Source organism: Rhea americana, unplaced genomic scaffold, assembly GCF_003343005.1.
Source record: "Rhea americana isolate MKP2758 unplaced genomic scaffold, rheAme1 scaffold_89, whole genome shotgun sequence".
Classification (NCBI taxonomy): Eukaryota; Metazoa; Chordata; class Aves; order Rheiformes; family Rheidae; genus Rhea; species Rhea americana.
Genome location: NW_028187077.1, coordinates 2,610,084 through 2,637,763, shown reverse-complemented (window position 1 = coordinate 2,637,763; position 27,680 = coordinate 2,610,084). Strand labels below are relative to the sequence as shown.

The following is a 27,680-nucleotide window of genomic DNA, read 5'->3' as shown; positions in this document are numbered from 1 at the left end:
CTCACAGATGTGTCAGTTAAGTAAGACTCTCCACAGATGGTCAATATTTATGAATTACATTCATAATTCTGATTTATGATTTATGAATTACATTTAAAATATATACAGTTACATTACATTCTCTATATTAGTGTAGCGGTAACAGCATAAACAACTATTCTTTTTCTGAGGTCTGGTAAAACATCAGCAACAGAACGAGCAGCTGTATTTTTTTCCTCTCTCACAGTTTATATGAGTTGTTCGGGAATATTAGCACACTAAAATCTGATTGAGTTTTCATCCATGTAAAAATCTTCCTGTGTACACCTTATTCAAATTTGAGTTCTATATAAAAGCTATTTTCCAGTTAGCTTTACTTCTAAAGTTATGTTYAAAATCATTTTATAAATTTTCTTTTTTTACGTTTGAATATTCCACAAGCTTTCTCCTTTTTCTGTGTAGCCTTTTCTTGTACAATTTTCACATCTACAGTTTTTGCTTAGATAATGCATTGAAAAAAATGTTTTTTTAGTATTGCTGGTTGCATTCAGAACATGAAAGTGGTGGGTTTTGGCTTAATGGCTTTCTTCCTGGCTTATTCTTCAACTTTTCAGTTTCAGAATACTATGACTAGGCCACAAAACATCATAACTTTTGAAGTTTGATCTTCGAGTGAGGTCGATGAATAGAAATTATTAACTTATATGGTCACACTAATCTCATCATGCCAATCTCTGATAGCCAAGAACATGTCACATCAGACTGTACTGTGAAAATTAATTGACCATGAGATTCCAAAGATCAGGGTGGCAAGAATGTTTTTACAGTGGGTTACTTTATTCTATCCCATTTAYTGTTTTGTGGCTTGTCTTCAAGTTATTCAGCCTAAAATTAGGTAGGACAGTAGAACTCACGGAATAATCATTGACTCAGGGCCAACATAAACATAAAATATACTTATTATTATATAAATTATATATATTATAAGACATGTGAATCATATTAAAGCTATGCAGATTAACTGCTTTCTCTCAGGGATTTACRAACTGAATTGGCAGACTTGTGCATGTGTTTTGCTGGATGATTCTTCTAGGTGTCATGGATTGTAAAGAGATTTGGGCACATTTAAGTGAATCTAGTTCCCTTATCATTAAGTTTTACCATACATTTAAAAGATAATACTCACATTTATATGGATATGGCAATTAATTCTTTCTTTTCTCCTATTATACCCATATTGCTTTCTGTTGACTCAGTTTTATTTCATGAATTAAAGTATTTAAGATATGCACTTAACTTGCAGATTTAGCAGTTACAGTATGAAATGTACTAAACACAATGGAAATGGGATCTGAAATCAAATCCCTGTAACTTGGTGGAACACCCCAGATCATTACTTTAGGGTATATCTGCATGGTCTCACATCAGTAAGCCAACTCTAATATAACTGTAAGTGGCCTATAAACAAGGAGCTTGGTTTAGCCTAACTAATGCCATCTCTTGGATAAGTAATTTCAAAGTACATATTGGGTGCTGTATTGCAGCAGGGTTAGATCATGCTCAAGCTAGCTTTTGTGCTACCCCAGCTGCATGTTTGCTAAATTCCTATTTTGGTCCAGGAAGACTCTCCTAGCTGTTGTTGATAATGCAGTCTGTTCAACATGAAGGTTCAACATTTGAATATTACTTGGAAATTTTCTGTATGGTATCCATTTTTCTGATCAGTTAGTAGTCTATTCTGGATCTTAAAGCTTATACTCATGCATATGTGTATATACACTTTTTAATTTGTGTGTAATGGTTGCTATCCATGTGCTGCATGTTGTGAGAGAGAATTGAAGAGCATGAGCCAGTAAACTCCAGATTAAAAAAATCTAGAAGCAAAATGCAGGAGTTTCTTAAAGCTATACCAGCTCTGATATTTGCTTCATCTGTTGGTTCATCCTAAAATGAGTCCTAAAATAACCAGGAATAGTTGAATATGACCTAGTTGCAATGAAGACGAGGTGGTATTGACCCATTGTTAATATAAATACAGTGTACTTTTCCAGTAAAGGTTATATGAATCTCTGAGTATTAGTGCCACTTGCCACATATAGTTTGATATGTCAGTTGACCTGTAGGGCTCTGAGTCAGGCTTATCTAGTTGCTAAAATATTTAGATGCATGTCTTACCACTCTTTTCCTGTATTTTCTAGGCAGATAGTAGCAGGCAAATTTAGTAAAGCAGTTCCTTTTTGTTTATAGTATGAGGTGTAATCAAAAATGTATTTGAGTTATAGTCCAAGAAGTTAATAATGTACAGTATTGAAAGTCTACATCTGTCTTTTTCATGTTCTCCAAAATTTGAACTGGTCTTTTCATTTGTTTCAACATAACTATTTGCTGATCATGCAGTATGCTCTTTGTTATGATATAGCTTCAAACTCCACCAAAGGTTATTGCGATTATCTGGATTAGAGAGTCTAATCTGATCTCATCTGTAAAATAGTGACTTTTGCTGAGAGCCTTTCATGGTTCAGATAATTAAATATGTATGTATCTAAAAGGAAGAGAAGGCTTCAATACAAAACATTATTTTCTTCACATCTTATGTAAAAGAACTAGTACTCAGATTTCAGTTCTGCTTCTAGCTCAGAAACAGACTTTCTGTGTGACCTTAATCAAATTAATCACTCTGTCTGTTAAATGAAGATAACACTTCCATTCCATGAAAAGCTGTTGTGATCATAAAATCATTCATGGCAGTGACTTGACTTCTACAAAGAAAGGTTCGAAGAAATGCCCGTATGTGAATGTATCATGTGTAACCTAGTAGTGAGTTAGCCATGTATTTTTTTCTTAACCAGTTAACCATGCCTATTTTTTTTCTTAAAGATCCTGTATTGGACAACTAAACATTGTTCAAGGAGGTGTATTCTAGTGTACTATATGTATGTATTATGGTACACATTCTGGTGTACTATAAAATATATATTCTTCTACAGCACTGTACTTAAAAGTTTGATTAAAACAAACAAAAGAAACCAATGTAAAGATAAAGTACAGATCTATTACCTCTTATGAACCATTGAGTGGGCAGAAGCAGACTATGGCTGGCTTGATTATCCTGGTATTTCAGCAGGAAAGAGGATTTTTATCTTAATAGTAGTGATTCAGAACAGAAAATGATACAGCTGTTTGGAAAACAGCTTAATTTCTCAAATGTTTTTTTWAAAAAACAATCTTAAAATAGAGCTTTGGAATATTGGGGGAAAAACATGCAGCTAGATATTTCAAGATACTCTGAACTGAAAATACTGAAGTGAAAATTTATTATATTTATAAACTGTTGTGGTGTATTTAAGCTGAAATTGAAGTTCTAAAATTACGGTGCTGTAAGAGCTGAGAAGTGCTATTTAACTCTCAAAGCTGAAAAATTCAGTGGTTGTCTGACTGCATAGATCATGGAGGATCCTAAAACTCAAGAGGCACTGCAGCAAACACATCTGAATTATTTCCTAAAAATCTTAAAGGGTGAGATTTCAGAAGAATGTGAACTGCATGTTCACATGTGTGAACAGCAAAAKCTGTTACTGCTATTATTAAAAACATGCCTCAACAAGGGGCCATTGTCTTTCCCATTTGTGAAAGAGTCATGGTTAGCTATACAAGATGTAAAAGATGGTATAATATTCTTTTTCATCTTTTCAAGAAGAAACACCTTATTCAAGATTATATTCTTTTCTGGGGTAGGTAAGGAACATATTCCAATACTCTTGGTAAAAGCTGTGCTACCTCCTAGAAAAGAATTCAAATATTTAGTAGTCCAGTGAAGAGCAAGCAGGAGCATGACTAGGCTGGTGAGTGAAGTGGAAACCTTGTAGTTCCCACAGCACATGGTTACATGATTTTTTATTTATATATAGAGATAGGTATATGTATATATGTGTACACACACACACACACAGACRGTTTTTCGTTTGCACTCGCAAATTGCAGTTGGTTTGGGCAAACGGTGCTCATGTTTTGTGCTGGATTAAATCTGGCCTTTCATAACTTTTTGAATAGGACTGTTGTTTGTCAGGGACATACATACTTGTTGGTTTTGCCTAGAACTTAAAAAAAAAAAAAAGAAAAGAAAAGAAAAAGAAACAGGCTAGAAGTGTTGCTGTAGAGAACTTAACAGGCCAAGAAGCACGCTGGTCTGGATTTACTTCTAGTATCAGAAGTTTACACAAGATGAGACTTTATTGTCAGAAGTAAGTTTTTCACACTTTTGTTTGAAATCACTGGATTGACTGTTTTAATCTGTCTTTCATGCTATTGCCCCAGAAATTGATACTTAGGGGAAGAGGATGAGGATAGATCTTGACCAGCTTTATTCACACAGCATTTTTATAGCAGTTGTATTTACCAATTCTACTTGTGCAGTAAATAGCCTCGTTTCTGACAGTTCCTGATCTGTGTAGCTGTAGCGCTCCCTAGCGGTTAGTAGGAGTGAATTATTTTATTTTTTGCTGCTTTTTTGGGAAAAAATATCGTATCTGACAGTACTTACGTTAGGAATATCTTGAAATTAAAAGTGAAATCCTTCACTAGCAGAAGGACCTAGAGAAGTTGTTAATATATGCAATAAGTATGCATTTATGGAAGCAATTATTTGAATCAAGGAACAATGCAATGTGGAATTCGGTAATTTGATTATCAGATAATCATTGATTATTGATTAAACCTCCATATTAACAACAAATAGTAAAATTTAATTGACATTGTCCGTTTTTATTTTACAAATCGTGAAAACAGTACAAAGAGAAGAATGAGAAAATAATAACTAAGCAGCAGTTTGACGACAGAAAATAACCTAACTCTGTTCTCTATTAACTGTACTATAAGGAGGACAAATGATTCTCAGAAGTAATGTAAATAATTCTACTAAAAAGAATTGTGGACAGCAACAAGCTCTTAACATTCAGAAGACTTTAATACTACTAAAAAGCAGAACGTAATATACAGAGTAACCCCATCAACCTAGTACAAAAGTACTGTGCCCAGAAAATATATATTTGTTAAAATATTTTTAAAAGATAGAAGAATACAAATAGACAAACTCAGTGGCTGGTGACTGTGATTAAGATTTTTATTAAACTATAATAGAAGTGTATATTAAAACTATTTACAGTGCATTTCACACTACATTCTTTGAGACACATGTGTGTCTGCCATGTGAATACATAGAGGGCTCAAATTCTAACTTCAGTTACATCTGTAAAGTACATTGGGCATCAGCAGGAATAGCTGAATACAGTAAAGAATGGGTAAAGCAGGTGTTACCAAGGGTATGAATTTGGTCCCTCTTTACATGTGTAGGCAAAAAAGGTAGATTTGACCCATCCCTTCACCTTCTATACAGCTCGATCCAACTCCCACTGAAGTAAATGGGAATCATTTAATTAACTTCAAATGGGCATTTAAGCATACCATAGGCCCTGGCATGACAAGCTCATGCTGTGGCAGTTAGTGGAAACTAGCTATTAAATAGCATTGTCACATTAGTATACGTTTACAAACAGTGGTACTTAGATATGAGTTTCTCTATGGAAATGTACTACTTCTTTTTGTGTGTGTGGAAAATAAACTTTCCCATGCAATTTTCATTCATCTAGCAATGACAAAGACGAAATATTTTGATGTGACAATTTTCTATATTAAGCAAATGTCACTAATTACCAGGCTAGACTCTGTGATGTTTTTTGTTCCTGTAAAATCCAAACTGAAACTCCAGCCCTCATTATTTCTCATACTTTGGGCAAACTCAGATTTTTATTCAAGCTCCAGAATTCAAGCTTATCTTTCAAACTAGTGTATGTCCCTGAAGCAGTTCTCTGGTGTTGTATTATAGAATAGACAGTTGTAAAATAAAGCTGAATCCCTGTGGACTGTAAACTGCATGTGATTTGACATGAAGAAGAACCTACAGTGTCAGAGACAAGATTCCTAACTAAAACTAATGTAAAACTTTGCCTTGTTAGATCTCCATAAAACCCTTACAAGTGTATGAATTTATTTTGAGTTGAGCATTTTTTCCATCAGTATTCTCCACTATGGTTCTTATGCATAACAAAAGGGGCCCAAACCAGATCACTCAGGTAATACCTCCTAATTTTTAAGGACTATATGTTTCTCTAAAAATGGGTTKAAATAATCAACTATCCTATCATTTTGAAAAATCTTAGATATGAATTAGACACTGCTTTGAAACTGGCAGTTCATGCCAGTGCCAGATAAAATGGGTTGAAATGGAGTTCAGAAACTTACCTTTGTATGTACTCAGTTGGCAGAGGGCAATACATAAAATCAGGCTGTAGTCTCTAAGGAGAAATCAGCTAGTAATCAATGGAATACTTTATTCACTTTTATCACTAGCCCACTGGTACTTGCATTTTGTGCAGATCTGAGAGTCATCCTCTCTTAACTACAAACAAAGATCAATAGTATCTCCACAATCTAGATTACAAATAAGACATTATTGGACTGATGGCTTATTTTACCCTTCTTTCCTTTACTGTGTGAGATAATAGAATCTATACATTCTACAGCTAATATTAGATGATTGACTAACTTGTTGGAAAAGAAGTGCTATCTACACCTTAAGAGCCTCAGTTATTTTTAATCAGAAGAGCTAGGGTCACACAACAAWTTTTTAGATGTTAATATATATACCAAGTTATTTTTTTCAAAAGAGGAACAAAAACAGAAACAAAAGTGTACTCTAAGCACTAAACTGTGCTGTGGGGTGACTTCATAGGAAAATATGTATGTATATGAGAACAAATAGGATCCTAACTTATATGTCTTTATTGAGAAAAGTATTAGAAAGATGGTGGGACAAATTCTGCACCCCAGAACTTCAATATCAAATTTCACAATAGCTTTAGTGGAATTAAGACTGAACTAGCAAATCGATAAACTCCATTTCGGCTTATATCTTGCACAGTCCTTGCTGATTTCTTTATCTAAGCAATATGAATTAGGGTAGGATGTGTCTGGGACCTGACTAAAATAATTGGATACACAAATCGTGATGAGATTAATGACAGCTGCATGGCTATAATCCAGTAGCTAATTTCGAAAATGTTGAGCCCTGAATGCAGTGATTYTCAGGCAGAGAACAGCCTGGTGTTTTTCATGTTGTCATCTATATACATTATAAAATGTGAGAACGATTTTCTGTGCATAGTCCTCACAAAAGCCATGAGACAAAACCAGCATCCTTTGATTTTTGCCTTCAGGCAGACTGAAGCACTGTATAAATAACTTGATCACTGTCTGAATTTTCATGGAGTATAGCAAGCTATGCTTTAAAGTCCTTGAACCAATAGTTTAAAGGTTTAGTTTTGTGGAAATATATACAAATACAGGTGTATTACAACAACATTTAGATGACATATTTACTGTAATCTATATTTTTATATTTGTTCTGATCTTTGTAGTGGAAGAAATTCTGTGGGTTAAATGTGTAAAGATGTGTACCTAAATATGTGCACTTACTGTATGACTGTGTACATTTTAAGTGGAACTTTTTAAAAATGCAACCTGTTACGTGTGTTTTTCTCAAGTCAAAGGTATGAATCCAGCACTCCTTTGTTACAGTAATAAAGCTATGCTGAAGACACAATATAGCAGAGAAATATAAATACTGGGATATCGTTAATGTAAATGATATGTCACTATACTGTAATATTACTATAGTTGATTTGCTGTGTTGTTATCATGAATTACTAGTCTCAGCTGTACTAGCACAATACGCCTTTATATACATATACTTTGTTCAGGTCTATATTAAATATGTATCTTACGAGTTGACTGAGTTAATGATTATATTTCAGTGTCTGAAGCATCCAAGGAAAAGAAAGACAATACTAGGACTATGCAAATCCTGAAGCAAAATTTCCTGTTTATCAACAAGGGACTGAAAACTTTCAGGGGGGACCACTATATTTTTTCTGCATAAATAGGATGTATATTATATACATACACATACATTGTACAGTCTATGCATATAATACACATATGCAATACTGCATAACAGTGCCCCTGGAATTCTTAATTATTACAGCATTCCATAACATTTTGGAAAAATCTTAAAAAATAGCTATTTTATAATACTTTTGTAGAAAAATGTTTTCAAATTCCTCTGCAACAATATATTATTGGTAGTCATAAGGAAAATTTGAGATAAGATTTGATCAGTGACAAGTAATTTAGGTTGGCAGAAATACTGCAGACCGTAGGAATATCTTTTTCTACATTTTTAGGAACTTCTGTTATGGAACTCAATATTGTGGAATATTTTGAAACATTGGCTTCATATTTTATTATCTTCTGGTACTTCTTATCTAAATAGAGACTGATAAAAAGAGGTTGTTTTCACTGTCTTTCTGACCAGCCGCTGTAGGTGGGATTAATAATTTCCTGGGAAGAAGAATTTTTTGCAGTTTTCCAACTACAATTTTCTGTTATACAAGTAAATTACTGTACTTCAGAGTACAGTCCCAATTGTACAGCTTTTGCCTAAAATTACTGCCAATTTTAATTAAAAATCCATTGTCACAGATTTAAAAACAACATATTGCAAGTTAATTGGTCTCTTTTTAATACTTGTTAATGTCCCCTATACAAATAATAAGTTCCTGTAGTATTCTCAGCCATTTTTGTTTTCAGTCTTCCTTTTTCCTTTAAGACTTAGTGATTAACAATTGTTGATATTAGCTAGTGCTAAAAATGATTTCTAAAAGATGTTATCCTAAAACTTTTTGAAATCTGAAGCAGTTTTTTGAAGTGGTCATAGTCATTTCATAATAGCACTGGCCTGAAAAACCAGCATCACTAGCAATCACCACAAGTATGCCATTCCTAGGTCAGTCTGAACCAGATTCTCATCTCTTGCTCTTCCAGTCACAGTCTCTTCTACTTTTCCTACCCTTGCTTACATTGGTTATGATGATGTTAAATTTCTCTTCAGAATGAAGATAAAGCCAGCATACAAAACTGATCTTGTTTAGTTTCCATTTTTCTGTTTGCTTCTTGCAGCCTTCTTTGAGAAGCATTCTTCCAAGGCAGCCTGTCAGTAATGTTGAGTTGTGACTTTTCATCACTTGTTAAGCATATATATCTTCATCCATGGATAATTATGATACTTCGACTGTGAAACTCGTAATAAGCCCCATTGCCTAGCAGCTTGCAGGGTTTTTTAAAACTTCTCCAAATGTAAGACATTTTGTTGAGACATTCTTCTAATACGAAAAAGCTACTGGCTAAACAGATCTCGGGCTTTTCCATTTAAAAGTCCTACTCTGTCTCCTGAAAGAGGTTAGCATACTATATGCTGGATTAGGCTTCCCAGAGTTAGTTCCAAACCTTCTGCTAAACCTCTGAGAAGAGAATGGGCAACACTGCTCATTACTTATATAACCTAACACAGCAAGATTGAAAGAGGAAAAAAGGTGCAGAATGCAGTAGTCTTTAACATACTGGCCACACATGATCACTAAACAACTATATACATCTCTAAGGTAATAGGCTCTCAAAGTCTCGTACCATCTTGTAGAACAGGGCAGCATAAACTAACTCTGCAGATCTTTTTTCCATCTCACTCAGATGAAATAGAAGAAATATACAATCTTTATATAACCTTGGCATATACATGGTCATGCTGTGTTTTAAAATGTGGAAAAGTAATACAGCAGTGGCAAAACATAAGCCAAATCCATACAGTGTTTAGCAAAACGCAGTACTCCCCAATTACTATGTCTTCTATGTGAACTTAACCTTGTGGTTGTCAAATCAGCACCTCAGTTCCTCTTGGCTTGATTGCTTTCTCCATTAATCAGATTCTTTTCTTGTTGTTCAGCTAAAGATTGCCATTTCTGCCTATTTTTTCTACAGCCATCCAGTAAGGGGTAGCAGGCCTCTGATACGTGTGTTAGGGCCTGAAATAAATTAAGAACATGTAAGACAAGTTATATTTAACAACCAAATAGGTGTTCTTAAAGGTGAYTGTTAGAGAAACCAGAATGACTGAAGTACAAAGTGTATCTATACTTGATATTGTATTTGGAACTTATTTCAAGGAAGACTTCCTGTTGCAGATCACGTATGAACACAGTTACCTGGCATGTGTAGATCAGACTAAGTGGCTGTGTCCATTTAGCACATTATAYATAAGGGCAGAAGGAGGTGGCATAATTGTTCTATCATGTGCAAGCAACCTATCCAGGATTCCTAGCAAAGTACTATACACGGACTTTGTTTTCAAGCCCATTTTTTGTATATATGACAAGGTTTATCGTAAGGATGACTTACTTTGGAATGGCCATCAGGTACGTACAGAGCAGTTATATCCAATATGACTGTATTCAGTGATGTAAAAACTAATGCAGATCAGTTCTSCAAGTAATATTTGAACTCAAGACAATTAGCACCTGATAGATGCTAATTACATTTAACACTTAGTGCTCTTGGGAACAGCTGAAGTCACTCTCAGRTATTTTTCATTTCTTGACATGGTTGTGTTACTATAGCAATGTGAAGAAAAAGTGTATTATGGTATTTATGTATGGAACTGAAAAAATTATTCATAAGCATTTTTATATATTTTTTTCCTTCCTGATGGAAGTGATTAACATGTATCTTCACATTATGAAGACACTTAGCCCTTACTTGCGTAAGTGGTTCTGTTGACTTTTGGAATGAAATAGCCCTACTCAAAAGTGTGAAGTGAGAGCTTAATAATTTGGATGTTGCTGAACAGACAATAAGAGTATTTGAGCCTACTGATTCTACAAATTATCTTATAACTTAGAAGAATATTACATAGGGACTCCACTGAATTGTAAAGTATATGGCATTGATCTTCATAGTTCCTTTTAGCTTTATAGGTTGCTTCATTAGTTCCAGTAAATTTGATTGAATTTTTCTTGATTTTTGCCATTATAAGAAGAACAGAGCTCTCAAATATCTCTGGGCTATTCCTGTTTCATTTACTTGAATACATTTAAACATCATTTTAAAAAGCTGAACGATACACTTTATTTAAAATAAAAAATGAAAAGAGTGAAACATACTTTTTGTTTTTTTCAGATTTCAGAATTTAAAGGGAAGAGATATGTAGACCACTCAGCTTAACTGCACTATTCATCTATGTAACATAAGCCACAAAACCTCTTCAGTTCATCTGGATTTGATTTATCTGAATAAATCTGAGTAAGATGGTAAGTAGTTAATTACAGTGCCACCCTGGGCGCTTATCTCTTACTCCATTGTACGTTAAACTCCTACCAACTGGATGAAAGCTCATAAAAAAACTCAATGGAAAGGTTGTAGTTACAAGCCTGTTAATTGTTTGCTTTTATAGCATTAGGATATTGGAGAGTTAACTGTGTGCTCATTCATTTTCAAAGTAACATTGAATGAAATAGTTTATATATTCTACCATCTATTACCCATTGAAGAAAAAAAAAGAAAATCATAAGCAGCTGATGTCCTCTACTTGTACTCCAGTCAGAATAAAAAGCACTGGATCAGCTCAGAACATAACCTTTCCTTGGATTTACCAGTACTGTTACCTTAAATATTAATTACCACCACATACTTTGGTCTAAAGTTTTTCCTGCCTGGTGGTTTCTGTCATTTCCTCACAAGTTCCCTGTTCTCTTTAGTCCTCTCTGCACCTACTGATAAATCATGTAATCTCTCAGGTTAGGACATATCTGCTAACATACTCTGAGCCTATATAAAGTCACAGACACTGCTACACCCTCCTACATGCTGTTTCAGTTCAGGTGAGACTTTAAGACAGGATGACAAATGAGAGTGCTGCACTGAAAGCTGTAAGAGGCAAAATGATCTGAACCAAAAGGTACTTTCTAGAGCCCAGCTAGTGGGTATAACATCTCTGGTCTCAGAGGAGGGAGAAGACTGTAAACATTTCTCGGTAGTTTCATCTGCTAAGCAGGAATGGAGTCATATTCTCTGCGGCATAACAAACTTGCAGTTTTAAAGTGGGGGCACAGCAGTTAGAAGTTACCCAAAACCTTATTTCTTTGCAGAATTGTACCGGGGTTAGGTGCAATCTGGACTAGTACCATTTGGTACCATTTGGTGTGAGATGCAGTACATATTTCAGAATAAATAATCGAAGACTTTCTAGTCTTTTTCTATATGGAAAGGTAAAGCTCTCCAGCAACAAAAAAAAAAAAAAAAAAAATCAAAAGAAACTGAATAAAAACTGTTTTGCCCTGAATTCCAAGATTAGTTCAGCTTCTTTAATCTGAAGGTAAAGAAAGTAAAAAAAAAAAAAAAAAAAAAAAAAAAAAAAAAAAAAAAAAAAAAAAAAGTTCAGTCTGAAACCTGTTTAGGTTTTCTGTTCAGAGAATTTTCTGTTCCTAAGGTCTGTATCTTTGCACAGTTATTCAGTCTGTTTTTCAGTGGCCTACCTCCTCCTGGAGAGAGCTTTCTGAGGATTCCCAGCAAAGACAGCCATATTTTCCTAACAAGCATTTTCTACTGCACAGAAAGATATGTTTTAGGGGCAGCAGCTAGCAGCTCCCTCTCTTTCTTCTACCCTTGTTTCCTTCCAGCTGGTAGATATGAATTCTTTTTACAAGGATTAACTACAGAAGAGGGCAAGATTTGAGCAATCATCTTGTTCTTACCTCCCGCTGGAAGACTCTTAGAAGCAGCCCATCTATTCCTCACCTTTCAAATCTCAGTTCTTGTAGAATGCATGCTACAATCTCAGGCTTTCACCTTAGTGCTTTGCTGGTTTAAAAGATTAGAAACTATTATGTTTTGTTTCACACTGTATCTGACCAAATACCTACTTAGCACAGTTTGTGTCTAAGATGAAAAACATTTCCAGTTCTCTCATGCATTTTTTATGTGTGACAAGAAGAGAGAGAGAAAAAATGGATGGGGAATTTTAAGCTAAGATGAATTTCCTATATATAGCATGTCACTTTTTGCATGATGAATTCAGAATGCTTTAACGACTGTTCTTATATGAATTTTATCAGTGCAGTAGATGGATATTATTCTTTTCATTGTTAGCAAAGCATTAGATATTTGTGACTTTCCCTAAAAGTCATAGCAGGTCACTGGCAGAATCAAAAATATAACCAAGGGATCTAACTCCCAGTTCTCAGAGCACAATATTTACTGCCTGGTTTAAAAAATATATATATAACATCAGACAAACATGTCATTAATGATAAATACTAAAATAATCACATCCATGAAACATATATAATATATAACAAAGTATTTTGTCCCTTTTTAGCCAAGGAACTACAACAAACTTGATTCTAATTTTAAATCTGCAGTTACTACAGGCTACAGTGAGCTGTTCTGGTTTTAGATATTTGCAATCCTTTCTTATGCACCCTACCTCATACAGCTGTAAACAAACAGCGTCTATGAATCCAACCTGCATGCTGGGAATTTTATTTTTCTTCTCTCTGTTCATTAGATCCTGCAAATAAAAGGTAAATAAGCTCTATATWTAAATACATTAAATAAAAAGAAAATTCAAGAGAAGGCTTGTATTATACAGGAGAAGCTTAAAAAGCACAGTAAGCTTAGCACAGCAGGGTATCAGTATGTGTGTTATGCTGGTAATCTGACTGCATGACTGGCCTTCAGAGCTTGTCTTTGGACTGGCAGAGGAATAGACAAACTTACCTGCTTAGGATAGGTCACAAATAGGCACCAATCTAGAAGTGTATTTCCTACACAATTTAGCAGTAGTRGCTTGGAAGAAATAATGGTGTGTTCTTTTGGCTTGAAGAGAATGAGACAGTATTGGTGTTTGTGAACCACAGAAGAAAAGTGTCTACCAGGAAGACAGGGAAGGAGTTGGTCCTGTGCTCTGGTCTGGCAGAAAAGCTTTTGAAAAGTGTGTGAAGTCCTGTTTGTAGGAGTCATTTTGAAAGAGGTGATTCTGTGTGATTCTCGCACTTACTGTTGGTTCTATGTTGAGTTCTTTCCGCTCTTTATCTCCTTGGTCAAAGAACTCTGTAGCTACAAGCTCAGCAATCTGTAAGAAATTTCACACATTGAGAGCTATGAAAGTTTAATTGCTACCTATGATTGAAACAGTTTTCCTGTTCAGAGCTTCTGGCCTGTATGATGAAGACCATATATCATAAGAATACATATATGAAGTATAAATACTTCATGAATTGTCTCATGTCGATGCATAATACTGTGGGCTTGTGTAAACTGTACTACCAAAGCTTACTTATGTATTAGTTAAATCTCAAAATAATCCTGCAGGGTACAGATGTACAAATTAAAACATACAAATGTTAAGGGCTGTATTTTAAATCTAGAACTAAGAGCAATGATTTTCAAAAGTCACTAATTATTTTAAATTACCACCTTCTGGATATTCTACCTGTGAAATACGATCTCTTGCACTTAGGCACCTGCTGTTTGAAGAATCTGCTTAGGAGACATATTTGGAGCTGCTTTTATTGAGACTCTCCAGTTTAACAGTTAGCTTTTAGAATTCTTCTTCACACATCTGTGCAGAAAAAAAATGCACTTACATGTGCTGATGTTTATTCTGACAGTACAAGCAAATTGAATAAATGGCTGGAATATTTGATATCTTGTAACAGTTTGCATGATAAACATAGACAAAGGTCAGCTGATACTAAGTAGCACGTCACATTAGTTGACTGCCTTGCCCTAACACAGAAATGTTCAAAATAACAAAAAGCATCCTAATGTACCTTCAGATTACTGCTAACAGGATGACATAGTAAATGTACAGCTCCTGCTGCAAAAACTTGAGAGAGTCTTCAACCCCCATTTAGCTCTTTGAGGGATTGCTTCCTAAGGCTCTGCGTTCCACCAATGCYTTTACAATGAGGGAGACTAGATGGAAGAAGCAGAAGCTATTATGTAGCGCTTATATTTAGGAAAATTTAAAATTAAGCATATACCCGTTGCTGAACTGGCCATGGTTTGGTTATAGCTGATAAATCACAAGCAGTCATCAGCATTGCTCTGTAGAAAAAAAAAAATCTATGAATTATTGTACTGTGAAACTTATGTAGCCATCAAATCAAGTGATTAGTAAATAGAGTATCCGATTTCAAGGAAAATCAAAGTCAGATAAAACATGAAATTAAAGCAAAGTTATGAAGATGTCCAAGGTTTGATAATGTGTTAGACTTTCACCTGTGTGAAATGAGCACACAGATATGAGCAAATCTAAACTATCTTATTTGATGGATTCACATGAAATGAATCATTTCATTTGCTATTGGAGAGATACCACATTTATTTGCTTCTGTCTTTAACAGTGACTGCCATCTTTGTTGACAGTTCCAGTATGAGGGCCAAGGACTGAATTAGAAATTGACATAGAATATGACTAAACTAGACTGATTTTTAAAGGCACTGAATTTGAAATGGGGTAGCCTGCCTTTCTGAAACAACCTAAGTAAGCCTGCTTTTCTGTAGCTATGCAATATAAGATATGTCTCTATTCTTAATCTTTTTCTTTTCCACTGTCAGAAACATATCTACTTCAAAACAAGCAGTCTGTCCTGAATCTTTAGACTGTWGGTTTCATCAATCCAATGCTTAAGGATAGTGTATCCACAGCAAAAGAACAACAGGGTGCCTAGGCAGGAGTCCTGCACTCTTTAGGAAGAATAGAAATGCTTATGTAACTCCACATACTACTCACCCAAGTTTATTACACAGACTACAGAGTCAGACCCAGGAACAGGAACTCATTCAGTGATGAATATCACCTGTGCCAATTTGTACTGGCCCAGAGTACACAGATCTGCTGGTTTTACAGAAATTCACGGCAATGTGGTAYGGAAAATCTGGTGCTTAATATTAACCAGCTTTTTAATCATGTGCATTTACTTACAAAAATAGCTCCTTCTGCATAGGATCTTCCCAATTAAATTGCTTCTTCCTTAGAAGTTCAAAAAACTCTCCCCTCCTCCTTTAAAATAAATAAAAACAAGAAAAGATTTTACAGCATGCTGACACAATCCAAACATACAACAAATACTGTCCAGCCAAACTTGCTTCTAACTTACTTTATATATAGTGCTAGGTCTGTGGCAAGAATTGCTTGTTTTATCATTTTCAGTGTGGCCTTGTATTCTTCAATGGAAAGACTGCTGAGAATCTGATTTCCCTTTTAAGAAGACAAAACCAGTGTTAACAATAAAGTGGGCAACAGCTCACCAGTATGCCAAAATATCTCTTAAATGCTGAATCATTCTTCTTTGTTTACTGGTATGTGGTGTTATACTTTTATCCTGCTTTGTTTGGTAGATTCCCCAATTAAAAAATAAAAATTCCAGTGTTCTTGAGTACTGGCAGACAGCCCTGCAGCAGCAGTGTGATAACTGACTGTATTACAAAATGAAACTGCAGACAGAGCAATGTCAAAGCCTGTTAAGTTAATTTTATCCACCAGAAATAAATGCTAGAATCTGGTTAGTGGCAAATTTCTTTCCTTCCTTTCCACTCCTGAAGTACAGGAACTGTGACAGATTCTCATCCCTGCTTATAAATCTCATGTAAATTAAAATATTTTTCTTTTATTAAGCAACATAAATAACAAACCATTACATTAAAAGGTAAGATCAGCAGCCCACTGTGAAATCAAAGCATTATAGAGCTGGTGGGGTGGCAATTTGCCTCTGCTTTTTTCTATATTTTCTTGTCTGAATAAGAGAGAACTGCTTACAACATTAAGGACGCCAAAACTACCAAACCTGTGATAGGAAGTGAACAGTGAAAATATACTGCTTTGAAATGATTGTGCATGCTGAATAACTGGTCTTAGAAGTAATTAATAATATAAGAGAAGAAGAATGTGGTTTTATTTGCGTATTTAGTTAACTTAGGTTTGGCTTCACTTTGGAATGTCAATATTAGCAGTGTTTGGTTTCATCTCATCAGAACTGCTTTGTGTATATATAGGCCAAAATGTGTTTTGAAATGAAAGCAAGGACRTGGGTTTGTATGGTGATTCATAAAAGGTCATGAAAATGGCAACAAAGCCTTTTATTTCCTTTGGTCCAAGGAAGCAGGTACTCAAAAGGATATTAGCAAAGCTTCCCTTATCAGGCAACACTTGGAAAAGGTTTGGTGGCACTCAGAAATGGAACTGTATTTTCAAAAGTGCTGTATTTGTTTTCTTTACCCAAAAAGGAATAAAGTTCATTTAGGAATGTATAAGGATGGGAATCTATCCAAAAGCTAAAAATAAAAGTGAAACAGGGAACAGCTTCCTTCAGTATGCACAGAAATGAGGCACTCACTGGACTATTCAGGATCATAAGGCATTGATCAAAATGGTGATGCTCCATGATTGAGTGGCAATACAGTTGAGCCAGTGGATGTTCACTTCTGAGGAGCAGAAAAAAACCCCACACATCATATTGAAAAATCAAATTAAATATATTACTCACCCAGAACTAATTCCATCTAATGTCCTTGGTATCAACTCACCCTCCAAACATTTATTCTTAACCAGTTTCTTTCCCCCTACTCCTGTGTAACTAGCCAAACAGAATGAATACATTTGGAGGGATGCAGAGGGATTACAGATACAAAGACAAGGCTGTTACTTTGTCAGAGTGCTGACAACTCTAGCTTTTTACCATCTGTTACCTGTAGAGACCACGGGCATACAAGCAGTGAGAAAATAATATACAAATTTTAAAGAGCAAAAGTTCATGTTTAAAAAAGGAGAGGTAACAAGAAAAGTTCCTTCACAAGCAGAATTTGTTAAGTCGCAATTTGTGTGCATGTGGCATTTTAGACATGTGCCTAGCATATTAGTCAGTTCAGCTACTAAAGATGCAAGTAATAATGCAGACCTATTCCAAAGCCAACTAGTATCAACGGAAAACTTCCTGCTGACCTCAGTGGGCTTTGTTGCCCAAGAGTTACCAGATTATTGTGCTACTAATTTTAGTGATAACGCATTTGTCACCRCTCTTCATGACCAAACTACTCCAGTATCATTACCTTCCTTCTGCCCTAGTGCAAAATCCAAAGGAAACAGGATGTCAGTTGTACTACAGGCAGTGAAAAACAGCAGTGAAAAAAGCCAGCTGYGGGAATGCAGAATTTAAAGCTATCTAAGTTTATAACATAGAATTTACTGTGTCAAGTAGCTTTAGGCAGAAGCTCCTCCTCTCTGAGGATTTCTGTATTTTCTTCCCCTTCCTCACTGCATAATGAGGTACTTAGCTTTTGCTGCTTTATCTTCATTTTTAACCCCTGTTCCCACAATGCTTATCTCATCTCTTTAACTGATTTGGGATCTTGGAAGTCTGTTTCACTGCTGATCTTGATTCTAGTACTATAATTATAACCTGACCTATAAATGTTTAATCGTGTGAGAAATCCTTTTTTTAGCATACAGTTCCATGGGACTTTTTATATGGTTAAGGATCATTCACATGAATAAGTGATTGTAGGATTGGGTCTCTATGTGAGTGACTGCACACAGGGACTCATATAAAAGACAGAAGAGGAGACTCCAGGGATTTAAACAGCACAAGAATGAGAGAAAGATGGAAAGACAAACAAAAATGTGGAAAGGAAGATTAAAGGATGCAAGTCCCTGAGGATTATGGGCTGGCTGCCCAGCACCTCCTCTGAGACCACTGCAAAAGTAGTATAGCACAAATAACCGTATGTGTTTCTGTAAGGAAAGAAAGTGTAAGATGGTGCCAGCACATCCTGGGTTTAATTCCCATTGAATTAAATGGGATGCATACTCTGTCCTGAAGTTCATCCTGATCGAACAGAGAAATACATGAGAAAAATCTTAGGTTATCTTCCCAAGTACTGCACCAAACTGGGCTTGCTCAGTACTTACAGACTCTGTTTGTCTAGGAAGACACCAGTGCCGGAAATAAACTCGGGTTCCTAGTTCTGTACTACATAGCATTTCTGATAAGCCATGACGCCAGGCCAATGGACATCATTGCTTTCTGAACATCGTGGTTTGGTTGTACAGTTTTCATGTGCTGTACTTGCTGTCTTTACATGTTGTTTGGAAGAAAAACAGAACAAAAACCCTGCATGTCTACTAAAAGACCTTAAAACAGACCATTTCCTGTAATTTTTGCTACCAGGACAGTTTTAATTTTTGAAGCTCTGTTGCTTAAGAATCATGTGCCAAGTATCCACTCGCCCTGTTTCCAAGTAAGGAACAGAAGGGATCCATTCCTGGAAAAATAACTTTTCATTTAGATATAAATGAGGGATTTTAAAAACAAGATTCATGGAACTGTTTGTATTGAAAAAGAATTATTAAGTTGTAATCATCTCTACTTTACAGTGTGTGTGAATGTTAGATTTTGCTGTCTATGACACTTTCCCAGGACATTTTTGAGAAGAGATGACGCATCTCCAGATGTTTTCCAGGAAATTTATTTTTAAATAAATAAAGCAGAAAATAGCTAACTAACTGGTTCAAATTGTTGCAAGGCTGCAAGTTACTGTATTCCCCTRTTAGGGAACTAGAAAAGGTCACTTTTTTCTTTTCTTTTTTTTTTCTTTTTTTTTTCTGGCTTTACAGATTCGACTTATTATTTAGAAGATACAACTGTTAATAATATATCTGAAAGGCAGGAATTTATCTTGCTTCAGCTTACTGAATACTTCCAGTATGCTCTGCCTCAAACAATATTTTCCTCCCCTAGTGTCTTACTTTACACACAGCGAGAACAGCAGACCACTTCTTCCAGAGGTAGCTTCAAAACCACTCTCCAGCTCTGCCAGAAAGAGATACAAGTATACGTTTCTGKGTGTCTTTTCCCCATCTCTGGTAAGATTAGGACACACTGCCATATCCTAGTAGTTACATTATAGCCATGTTTAAGCCAAGTTGTTTATTTAATCAAAGAATCATATACTTTTATATGTGGAGTTCTTTGAAGTGAACTAAATTCACTGAAAAACACATTTTGTGCAGAACTTAAACTACCAATAAATTCTAAAAAGAAAAGTATTTTAACCTAAAAATTAAAAGAGAGGAAGATTTCATAACAGTTGAAATGTTTCATTTTGATAACTTAAAAGTGAAGTATTCTGTTTAGTAAAAAAAAGTTTTGTTTCAAGTTTTTAAAATATATTTTGTCTTTTTGCTTTGCTTTCACTTTGCTCAAAGTTAAAAGGGAAGAATACAGGTAATCCCAGAATGGTGCGAAACAGTCATGCCTTTTTAATGTGATTTTAAATATATATCTTATCCARAGTAATTTCAAATTCAGTAATTTCAAATTCACAGAAAGCATGGCTACATTATGAGTAAAAGAATCAGAGCTCCAAGTTATACGAGACCCTTTGTATCACTGAGATGGCTTCAAATCCCAACCCTGTGATGGCTCAGAGCAGATGGCAAACAGGTAGTTGGGCAATGAACAATTGGTGAAAAGCTGCATGTTTTCTCCTGTGTGAAGTCCCTTAGGAGCTGCAAACTTTCACTACATCTGTATGGGAAATAGGACATCTCTTGAACAGGTGCTAGGAGATATTGCCCCTGCACATTCTACAGAGAGTCTGCTTCATCTGCCAGCAGTAGTTAGTGAACTCAGTGAGGTTATACATCTTTGCTTTGTRCTGTTTAAATATGTCTGACTGTATTTGCACTTACTGCTTTGCAAAAGCCTGCTCCTTTGTGCAGCTTCACACTGGCAAATCRATGAGGCTGTACTTCATTTAGCTCTCTGCTTTTGGTATTCATTTGCTTTTATTTAACTCCTCATCTCTGACTGACTACTTACCTTTGAATATAAGAGTTGTTCACTCCTCTGTGATCCAAATCATGGCTTAGAGTTGCTATCAGCAAAGCAAGTGTTTCTAAGTCTGTCAGTTTGCTCTGTAAGGGTAATACAAGTGAATTARCTTTGCATTAGGGATTTATTGTACACACAGTATATTATATCTGTTGTCTTTACCACATAGCTGTTGACAATTCTAGCCCAAAGAGGACAAGGACCTACAACTCTATGTTAGGAATAAGGAGTTATCTTTTAAGTTGTGATGCATAGTAATAATACCTCTCCATAGGCCTCAAAGCAGCTTAAAGAGGGAAGTAATATAGTAGCCCTACATTACAGATGAGGAAATTCATCCAGAAGAAGAGGAAATGACTTGCAAAATGTCACCTAGCAGGGAAGACAGAGCATCAGGATTTGTTTTTTAATTCTGGTCCTTGAGTTCTAGCTCAGCTCCTGTATTATTTTAAAGGGGTTATGCTACATTTCCTGAACTGGTATTAGAATCCATTATACAAGTGTCCTCAGTATAATCAGAAGAGAAAAACATCACACTCTTCATTGATCACTGGGCAAATAAATTAACAGACGCTTAAAAAGCAATTAAAAAAATACTAGCTGACTCATTATTAACAGTTTACTAATAGAGCCTCAACAAGGATTAGTCTGCTAACAAACGAGAGGTCACAATTTCTCTTCCATGACTATGTCATATCCTTAATATTGATTAATAGTATTTTATAGCTGTATTATTTAAATTTGGTCAGTAAGAAGCAGAGGCTGGGCAAAGTTGCACTATTTATACAGGATTTTTTTAATGGGAGAAGAATAGCAGGCACAACAGTCAGTACAGAAATTTGAAGAATGGCTGGTGACAGCATAGCCACTGCGGGGAAGGGTGGGGGGGGGGGGGGCGCAGGGATTCTACTCTGCATACAATCGAATCCAAAACTTCTGTGGAGTTGTATCTGCTTTCCAGATAATGAATCCTGTCTTTCACATAGTCAAAAGACAAATCATTTTGGAAATGGCTGATCTTATGTTTCTCATAGGGAATTTGAGTCCCAGTGCTTGCTTTTCCTCCTGGACCAGAGAAAAAATGAGAYACTTATGTTCAGTGCAGTTTCTGACTCCAAAATCTAGGCCATGAAAATCAGTGGAGTGAATCCAATGTAGTTAGGAATGAAACAATTTATGGAAATCACAGTGGAGACTGACAGGAATCCAAAAATAGCAAGCAACCAAGTTATCAGAATAATCTGAGATTACTAGAATACACACAGAGCAAAACTGCTGTGCCCATTTCTTTTCAATGCGGAAGGATCCTAAATGTGTATGTCTTTGTCTTTTCCAAGCTTTTTATTTATTTATTTTCTGTTAGGAAGCGAATGCTTCTTCGTTATTGGTATTGATCTTTGCTCTACAAATAGGATTTATCTTCTCATAAGAGATAATTGTAAAATAGGATAAACCATCTAAGATTAACTGTCTCAGATCAGTCAAACTGAAGAAAAATGTTAATTCTGAATAAGCAGAAACATTTTGTTTTCTTCAAGGAAATACAAAAAAACATATTCAAGAAAAATCTTGAACACATTTTTCTTATTTTGGAGGTTATCTACCCCCTGCAATATTTGTAATAAAGAACCATTAAGTTGTTTTTGAAATCATAATTTGACTTAAGTGGAAGGTTGAAACATTGTTTAAAAGCATTGAAACAAACACTTCTTCACTTCCAAAAAGCGTTCTGTTATTTGCCTAAGGCTGTAATCAGCTTTGTTTCTGCGTCTAATGAATATTATGAGGAAACATCTTGAAATAGGTCCAGTCCTTTTGTTCTACACCTTCTTGACTTACAGCATAAGCATTAACTTTAAAAAAGGACATAATCAAGTGCCTTATTTGAGATATTCCCACTGGGAGTATCCATCTGATCATTCCCAGAGGATCTGACTGAACCCAAGTACATAACATGATAACAGTTTAACAAATCAAGCACTTAAAGCCAGAAATCTTTGGCAGAAATACTTTTACTAGCAAAACTACAGAATGGTACTTACTGAAATCACAATCAAAACTATGCATCATTACAGCAACTTTTTAGACAAAAAGTTCTTAACATAGAAACAGCAAAATGTACCTGAATTTTACCAGATTTTAAAGCAGCAAACATGCACTGGGCCGTATTAAAGGCATGTCTCCAATTGTGATAAGCAACATTTTTCCGATAATTTTTCTTTACACTTAAAATCCATCTGCAAAGAACCTTTAAGAAATAGTATTATGTTATTAACTGCAAAATATGTTAGAATTTTTTCTTTTTAGAAACAGACCTATTTTTCCAAACCCATCTTGAAAATTTTCTCTCTTCAGGGAAAAATTTTTCTTTTACCTCAGTTAAGTTCAAGTATGACATAACTGGGAACATGGATAAGAATATGGTTACAGTCACTAATTTAGCCTCTTCAGTAAGTAACGTGGGTGGCTGTGTTTTTTACTACTGAGGGCTAGATGTTGGTGCCAGATGCCCCACTGTTGATCCAGAAACTGAGTTATGTTGAGCTAACTGGGAGGAAAAAATTGCTTGTTTGTAACCATATATTTCATAGAGGCAATTAATTCTTAAATTACAGAGCTCTCCTAAGAGCTGTTTTGAAAATGAACATGTTTTTTCACTCATATCAGCTTGTTAAAAGACAAGCAGAATTGGACTTTGGAAAGCAAATAAGTATGATATAAAGATACTGATTACTATACTGCATGTTAGGATTTTTTYTTTTTAATATAGGAGGAAAATATGTCCTGGCTGCTTTATACAACAGAATTACAATTTGTGAGTTACACTTTAGTTTTATGAAAGTGAAAAGTATAAAGGGCAGATAGTATTTTGGTGTGTACTGGAACAGATCTCTTAGCTTAAATGGATACATCATACTGTTGTATGTTTTATGCTCTCTTAGCATCTAGTTTGTTTAAGATAACTTTTTGTGATCCTAGTGAAAGAGTCATGTTATACTGACAGAAAAGGAAGTCTAATATATGTCCATCCACACAGAAGATTCTGTGTGGATAAAAACAGCAATATTCTGTGTCTTTCTATNTTAAAAAAAAAAAAAAAAAAAGGGAGTGTTCTGCTACTGCAGGTGGTTTTTTTAGGTCTGTTAAGGAAAGAGGAAAGTGTAGCTTCAAAACTGTTAATGCGCTATTGTTTCTATTGAGACATATAATTATGTGTGTTACTTTGTTTTTGCCAATTTATTAGGATTACTCCATTAGGAAGCTGAAGTCCAGCAATTTCTGGGAATTTTCCTGCATTCTGATAATGAATTTCAGTGGTTTTATTGAAGAATACATAAAGCAAAACTAAATCATTTAAAAATGAAGTTGTATGCAAGCAGAAATCACATGTACTGGTTGGAAGAGGCCTAAGAGATCTAGTCTACCTCTGGGCTCAAAGACAAATTACAAATATCTATCTCAATCACCTCTGATGAAGATGTATCTAAAACTAGGTCTGTTGGCAAAAACCTCTAATGGAAATTCCACGGCCTGCATAAATAATCCATTTCAGTCCTTACTATCTCTGTAAGTAAGTCCTCCTAATATCTAATCTAATCATTTTGGAGGGGAAAAGCTATGATAATTATATCTTTTCCAACCTTTGGTGGACATAAGAGAACAATCTATGTAACTGTCTTCCCAACAGCAATCTTTCACTTACTGAACAGTTGCTATTACCTCCCTCCTCAGTATGGTATTTTCTAGAGAAAATCGACCTAATTAATTTAACTTTTCCCCAATCCTACATTATTATTTCTCTTCTCATAATTTTTGTAATTAATTTCTATATTTGTTTAAGTGCGGTACTCCAACGTGTGTCTCATCAAAGATGAGCTGTGAAATAATTACTCCATGGGCCTTATATACCACTCCTCTGTTAATAAAGAATGAAATTCACCCTTTTTTGCTGCTGTGGCATATTATTGACCTATGCTCAGTTTTGGATCAACAGTAGCCCTGAAATGTTCTTCTCTATTACCATTGCCTATTGTTTTGCTTACCATTTGGAATTCATGCATTTGATTTTTTCCAAAGTCTTTATTAATTTATTCCTGCTGATTTTGAAATATTTGTATACATTTTCAAGCTCACTGAATTTTAACAAAGTCCTCTACCTCCACTCTCCAGGTTTCCTCAATGCATTTTTTAGTCCACCATTCAAGTTACTAATTATTCAGTAGAACTGAACTGAGAAGAAACCCCAGTACTGCCACTGGAAATCTCCTCTCAGTTGGCTATCTACCCTTTAATACAGATTTTCAATTAGTTGTGCATCCACTGTAGGCTTATTTCATTATTCTCCCGATAAGTTGTCTCATTATGTGAAATAACATTTGACAGCATTCATACCTCATGCTTCATTTGGAAATTTTGCACCAAGTTGAGGTCTGTGAACATTCGAATTGTACACAGTGTTGTTTCAAAATCTGATAGCTCAAAATCACTGAAGCTGAAGTCAGTTAGGTTGAGAGATTGTGCAGATGGTACTACAGCAGCCTAGAGAAGAATAAGAACAACACTTAGCACTGGAAAGGAGAAAGCATAACATAACCAGAAAAAGAGTAGTGTAATGTTAAATTTTACCTTCACATTATGCTGAAATCTGGTGATTTTTCTTTTGATTCATCTTTCTTTAACCTTTCTTGTTTAACATTACCTATTTGCTTCTTAGAAATAACATACACTTTTTCATAACTCAAGCAAATCAGTTTGTTTAACACAAATTGTAACCAAGAATACATATGAAGCTAAAGATCCAGGGAATAAGACAGTGAAATTATATGTTTGTTTTTGTGGATGTACAGAAGTCAAAATCTGTAATTGTTGGCATTTTTCTAAAAATATGGAGGAAAGACATGTCTGTAGCTATTGGCAAAGACAAAGAGTATGTAACAGCATCCACATCCAGCATTATTCTACTTGTAGCTTGTCCATAGGCAGAGCTTTCTCTGGACTAGGGCCCTGAAAATTAAGGTTTCATCTGTGATCAAATAATCCTTAAAACATTTGGACAATGTTTCTTAATGTATTTCTGAGTACAACTGCACACCTTTGCTTTGAAATTTGGAATTACAAAGTAGACTTATGCAAATACAGACATTAACTTTAAAAAGCTGTAATTTTACTATCAGTAAATCTTCCAGTATCTCTGTGTGTTACAACTCTGATTTCATTGTCTAGTTGTAAAATTCAGAATATAGGCACTGGCCTTCAAAATAGGAGCACTAAAGCTGCTACCAAGGTAAATGATAAGTCTTACACTGTAGATCAAAAGTAACTATTAAGGTTTTTTTGTAAAATAAAAGGCTGAGTTCTCAATGCTACTTATTTCAAGTTGTTTCACCTTGATATGACTAAGTGGCTTAAAAAAATATCAAGTAAAATTGAAGTATTGAAAATAAGAAACCTATATTTTATCTTTTTGCTTTGTATTTCTGGGGAAAAACATTTCTCCAGAATGAAGAACGGTATCCTAGAAGGCTGAGACCCTGAAAAGGAAATATGTGGCATAATCTGCAGTAATACTACATGTAGCGTGCATATCAGCCCTTCCCATAACTGAGTATACTAGTCTCTGTCCATCTAAATTTGCTATTATCTTTCTTATTGTGCATCAGAATTGGAAAGTCATGAACAATTATGAACAGGGTTTATGTAGGACACCCCCCCTCAACTTTTTAATACATTTTTTGCACCTGTAATTTTGTGTCCATCATTTTGCATTCATGTGGTATTTTACAGGTGTGTGAAAGAACGACCAGGCCTCTGTACTCAGTAGAAACCAATACAATCATTTAGGAAATCTAATGACATAATTCTTAAAAGCTGCAACTTTTTCAGAATGCTTTCCAGTGTACCTAAAATGATTTTCTAAAGCAGGGCTACTTTTTAATTTTGTCTTTCTTAAATTACTGTATCATTTAATTTCTAAAATATTGATAACAAGGAGATTATATTACTTACATCTTATTCAAAATAAGTAAATGAAAAAGTAATTCTATTCTTATCATTCTCGCCATGTGAAACAATCCTTTTGTCCCAAGTAAACTAACTTCCCTTTCAGAGAGATATTACAACTATCTAGATGCATACTACCTCACAGTAGGTGTTTGATAGTTGTGAGGGGAAGGATTATTCTTGCATTTTAGGACTGCAGAGTGCAGTGTCTTGTTATGCCACTCATATGTTCCGGTGCCCTTATGTCATCGTGAAAAGCAAGGTTTTTGTGAGGAAAAGGGCTGGAAGAATAGCTAGCTCAACAAAACACAGGCAAACATCATGCCTGTGTTCTGACTTCATTCATAATTTATATCTCTCTTCCTTATCTCCTGTCTTTGATAGCCACAATAAAGTGGAAAGTCTTTGTCAGCCCATTAAAAGAAGAAAAACAGTTCTCTACGCCGTCCTTTGGGTAACAGTTTAAGTTAGGTTTCAAAGAATCATCTCCGTAAGAGAGGAGCAGCCATGCTAACGTATCTTCCTGAATCTAGACTTAAATTAGACACTCGGCTCCAAACTGCTTTCTACGATCACCTGTTTCTCCCATGACTAAGAAGAAAACCTACAGTGATTAAGATAGCTATCCAAACTTGGGCAGCGAGTGCTCCCTTTGTCACTGCTTACTGAGTACTTGTGTTAAAATAGGGCATAGAATCATGGTTTTCTATAAAATGAATGACTTGATACCTAATGTCACTTGGCCCCATGTCTCTTCAGGTATTCCTGACTTTATCAATGCATGGAAACAGCAAATAGTTAAAAAAAAAAATACACCAAAAAAAAAAAAAAAAAACAGAAGTTGATAGTTCAGCATTTCATAAT

The 27,680-nt window shown here is 35.1% G+C and overlaps 1 protein-coding gene and 1 long non-coding RNA gene across 10 annotated transcripts in view; one reads left to right on the top strand and one right to left on the bottom strand.

Annotated features, from left to right (window-relative positions):
- Positions 1–27,680, top strand: part of LOC146584900 (uncharacterized) — a 78,780-nt gene that overhangs the window by 9,875 nt on the left and 41,225 nt on the right. For both annotated transcript variants that reach the window (XR_014898105.1, XR_014898106.1), the window contains exon 2: positions 11,101–11,231. This is a non-coding gene — a long non-coding RNA (uncharacterized LOC146584900). The remainder of the gene's footprint in view (positions 1–11,100; positions 11,232–27,680) is intronic.
- PDE5A (phosphodiesterase 5A) overlaps positions 5,078–27,680 on the bottom strand; it is a 65,459-nt gene continuing 42,856 nt past the window's right edge. For 7 of the 8 annotated variants that reach the window (XM_085323876.1, XM_085323877.1, XM_085323879.1 and 4 more), the window contains exons 12-21: positions 25,209–25,355; positions 22,939–23,064; positions 20,805–20,899; positions 17,322–17,409; positions 16,086–16,186; positions 15,911–15,988; positions 14,967–15,030; positions 13,979–14,053; positions 13,406–13,489; positions 5,078–9,950 (exon numbers count right to left, since the gene is read on the bottom strand). In XM_085323876.1, coding sequence (XP_085180002.1) covers positions 9,813–9,950; positions 13,406–13,489; positions 13,979–14,053; positions 14,967–15,030; positions 15,911–15,988; positions 16,086–16,186; positions 17,322–17,409; positions 20,805–20,899; positions 22,939–23,064; positions 25,209–25,355 — 996 coding nt within the window. In that variant the 3' untranslated portion in view covers positions 5,078–9,812. Of the gene's footprint in view, positions 9,951–12,674; positions 12,781–13,405; positions 13,490–13,978; positions 14,054–14,966; positions 15,031–15,910; positions 15,989–16,085; positions 16,187–17,321; positions 17,410–20,804; positions 20,900–22,938; positions 23,065–25,208; positions 25,356–27,680 lie in introns of all 8 variants that reach the window. The other variant, XR_014898104.1, reaches the window with a different exon arrangement.